This window comes from Merops nubicus, unplaced genomic scaffold (assembly GCF_000691845.1).
Source record: "Merops nubicus isolate BGI_N331 unplaced genomic scaffold, ASM69184v1 scaffold34872, whole genome shotgun sequence".
Taxonomy (NCBI): Eukaryota; Metazoa; Chordata; class Aves; order Coraciiformes; family Meropidae; genus Merops; species Merops nubicus.
This window is the reverse complement of record NW_008592200.1, coordinates 27168-30469: the sequence shown is the minus strand read 5'-3', so window position 1 is coordinate 30469 and position 3302 is coordinate 27168. Positions and strand designations below refer to the sequence as shown.

Genomic DNA, 3302 nt, shown 5'->3' with positions numbered 1-3302 from the left:
CCGCAGCTGCAGCGGGGGGCAGGGGGGTGCTGCCCCGGGGGGGTCCTGCCCACCCTGCACTGCCCTGCAGTGCCCCCGCCAGCTCCGGGGCACCACAGTGAGGCCTGGGGGAGACCCGCAGCTCACCGGCAGCGCGGGGTCTCCACCACACCTCTCCTTCCACATTTGGACTTTAAAAAACATTAATGTGATACATTGGGTAATATTAGTACCTTTTTTATGCAGAAGCACACTAATAATGGCTCTGACATACTTAAACGTTGTAATCTCCATTATTTTTCCCCAGTGATTCTGAGATACTTCTGTGGTATTGACTTGGGCTTACTGTCAGGTATTACAAAGGAGATGAAAAGTTCATTTCACGATGAGAGTGGAAGTAGAGGTTGCACTTTACAGTTGGGGATAAGCATGCATCTTCTTAATAGTTTTGGTAGGTGGGATTAGTTTTACCTCTTGATCAAAATAGCAAAAAGAGAAATGAAAGCAAACTGGTTAGCCTTTTCTTAAATGTACTGCTGATCATGGAGAGTAACTGGAGTGTTCTTCGAAGAACCAGGTTGGTTTTATTTTTTATTTTTTTGGGTTTGTGTTGGTTTTTTGTGTTTGTCTCAGTAAACAAGTATGTCAGTATCTCTACTGTGGGTTAGTTATCTGTAGATGTCTAATGAGTTAACTGTTAGAAAAATTACCAAGCCATAAAACAGCTGGATAGCAGGTAGTGAAACATGCTTGTACTCTTTCATCACAGCCTCAGTTATGTTTCTTAAAATCAAAGACCTTAATAGTTGTTTTGAATTTGTTTGGCTCTTGAAATTTGAAAGTTGAACTTTACATTTCCAGTGCTTGATCCTCCACAGTGAATTTCACTAAACTTCAAATAAGGCCTCTTCTATCTCTTTTTGGCTTGATTTTCAAGCAGTCACAGAAAGAGCACCTGAAATAGTGTCCAGAAATGATTCTTCGTTATTACTAGACTGTTGGGTCAGTTTAGCAGCACAGCATCAAACAAGAGGAAACATTGCATATCCTTAATGTAGGGTTTACCTTATAGTGTGGTGAAATGCCTTGTAGGGTAGTAGTTCATGCAGCCTATTTTGGATTTATCTGTGTTGTGCAGTGCTATGTAGAAATCCTCAGTTGGGTTGTGACTGTTACAGGTGCATTAGCATGGTGTACTATAGAAACTGAGGTACTTGTCTTGTCAGCAAGGCCGCAGGGTGAGTCTGGACGAGGTATCTAGATACTCTGCAAGTGTATGTGGGTGTATCTGAAGTACTTTGATGGTTCTGCTTTATACCGTGTCGATAAGCAAGGAAACCTGGGTTTCTGGCACTGTTTTTGAGACGGGGAGATACTGCATGTGGTGTTACTGACTACATAAGAAACAATTCTTTGGTAGCTTTTTGAAAAAAATCTATTTGTATCTTATGTACCAGTATCTTTTTTCAAGCAAGTGCTGTCTTATTATTGTATAATACTGGGGAGGGAAAGGATGGAGGAAGATTTATTTCTGTTTTCATAATCTTTTAGTTGTTAGCACTGTAAAGGTTATGGGAAACTAAGTATTGTTGCACCTTTCAGTGTACATACACAGTTGTAATGTGTTGGCTGCTGTTTGTCCTTTTTGCCAAGGTACAGCAGCCTGAAAAATAACAGAATGGCTTTTGATTGCTACCGGCTAGAATGCCCCCAAAATGCTGCATGTAATAGGAGCAGTTATTTTGATTTGGTTTCTAGAGTTAACCTTTTCACAATGTTGAGGGAAGGAATCTCACCTCATTCTGGCTATTGGGAAGCTCTTCTTAGTCATGTGCTTGCTTTAGTTCTGCAAATACCTCATGACATTCCAAACGTATATGTGTGTGTATGAGTGGGAGATTGTGTTTAAACGTATGCAAACAGTTGAAGCAAGGGTAGTGTGGTATGTGGCAAGTGGGGTGTTAGAGAAGAAGTCATAAACAAAATTATGAGACTGGCAGTAAGAAGTAGAAAAAGGATAGCCAAAAGGCAACATAAGCTACCCTGTGACAGAGTGAAATGTTGTGGGGTGGAGAGCTGTTGAACATGAGAAAAGCTCGAAAACAAAATTCGTATGAATTTGTTTGAAAACAGAGTGAAAATGTTAATACTGGTATGATAAACTACAGCACACAAGCATATGTTCTCTTAATTGTAGGAGGCATGGATTAGAAGAACTTTATATTATACTTGGATGCCTTTTGATATTGTAAATAAACAAATGGTATTGTTTTGTCTTTGTAGGAAGATGAAAAATTTCTGACGGACTTGTTTGCACAACTAACAGATGAAGCCACAGATGAGGAGAAAAGACAGGAATTGGTAAGAAATCTGTAAAATACAAATGACAGGGACAGTCACTACAAAGTGATAGAATCATAGAATGTCTGGGCTGGAAGGGACCTCCAAAGGTCATCTAGTCCAACCTCCCCCGCCATAAGCAAGGACATCTTTAACTAGCTCAAGCTACTCAGAGCTTCATCCAGCCTGATCTTGAATGTCTCCAGGGATGAGGCCTCCACCACCTATCTGGGCAACCTATTCCAGGGATCTGTCACCCTCATACTGAAGATCTTTTTCCTAATGTCTAACATAAATCTACCCCTTTCTAGCTTAAAGCCATTACCCCTTGTCTTGTCACTACAAAGCCTTTTGAATAGTCCCTCCCCTGCTTTCTTGTAGGCCCCTCTCAGGTACTGGAAGGTTGCTATAAGGTCCCACCAGAGCCTCCTCTTCTCCAGGCTGAACAACCCCAACTCCCTCAGCCTCTCCTCATGGGAGAGCTGCTCCAGCCCTCTATGAATAGTCCCTCCCCGGCTTTCTTGTAGGCCCCTCTCAGGTACTGGAAGTTTGTTATAAGGTACCCCTGGAGCCGCCTCTTCTCCAGGCTGAACAACCCCAACTCCCTCAGCTGGCCACGCTTCTTTTGATGCAGCCCAGGATTGGATTTGCCTTCTGGGCTGCTGCTGTGCATTGGTGGCTCATGTCCAGCTTCTCATTGACTAGTACCCCCATGTCTTTCTCCAGTGGACTGCTTTCTAACGTGTCCTCCCCCAGCCTGTATTGGTAACGTTGTTTGCCCCTGCCCAGGTGCAGGACCCTGCACTTGGCCTTGTTGAACCTCATGAGGTTTACCTGAGCCCTTCCTCTGGCCTGTCCAGGTCTCTCTGGATGGCCTCCTGTTCCTCTGGCACATCAACTGCACCACCCAGCCTAGCCTCATCAGCAAACTTGCTGAGGGTGCACTGGATGCCACTGTCTGTGTCATTGATGAAGATGTTAAA

The 3302-nt window shown here is 43.5% G+C and overlaps 1 protein-coding gene across 1 annotated transcript in view; it reads left to right on the top strand.

Moving 5' to 3' along the window:
* Positions 1 to 2262: 2262 nt before the first annotated feature.
* SMEK1 (SMEK homolog 1, suppressor of mek1 (Dictyostelium)) overlaps positions 2263 to 3302 on the top strand; it is a gene marked incomplete at its 5' end in the record, with an annotated part of 17269 nt that continues 16229 nt past the window's right edge. The window contains one exon of the mRNA XM_008935089.1: positions 2263 to 2340. Within this exon, the coding sequence (XP_008933337.1) occupies positions 2263 to 2340 (78 nt within the window). The remainder of the gene's footprint in view (positions 2341 to 3302) is intronic.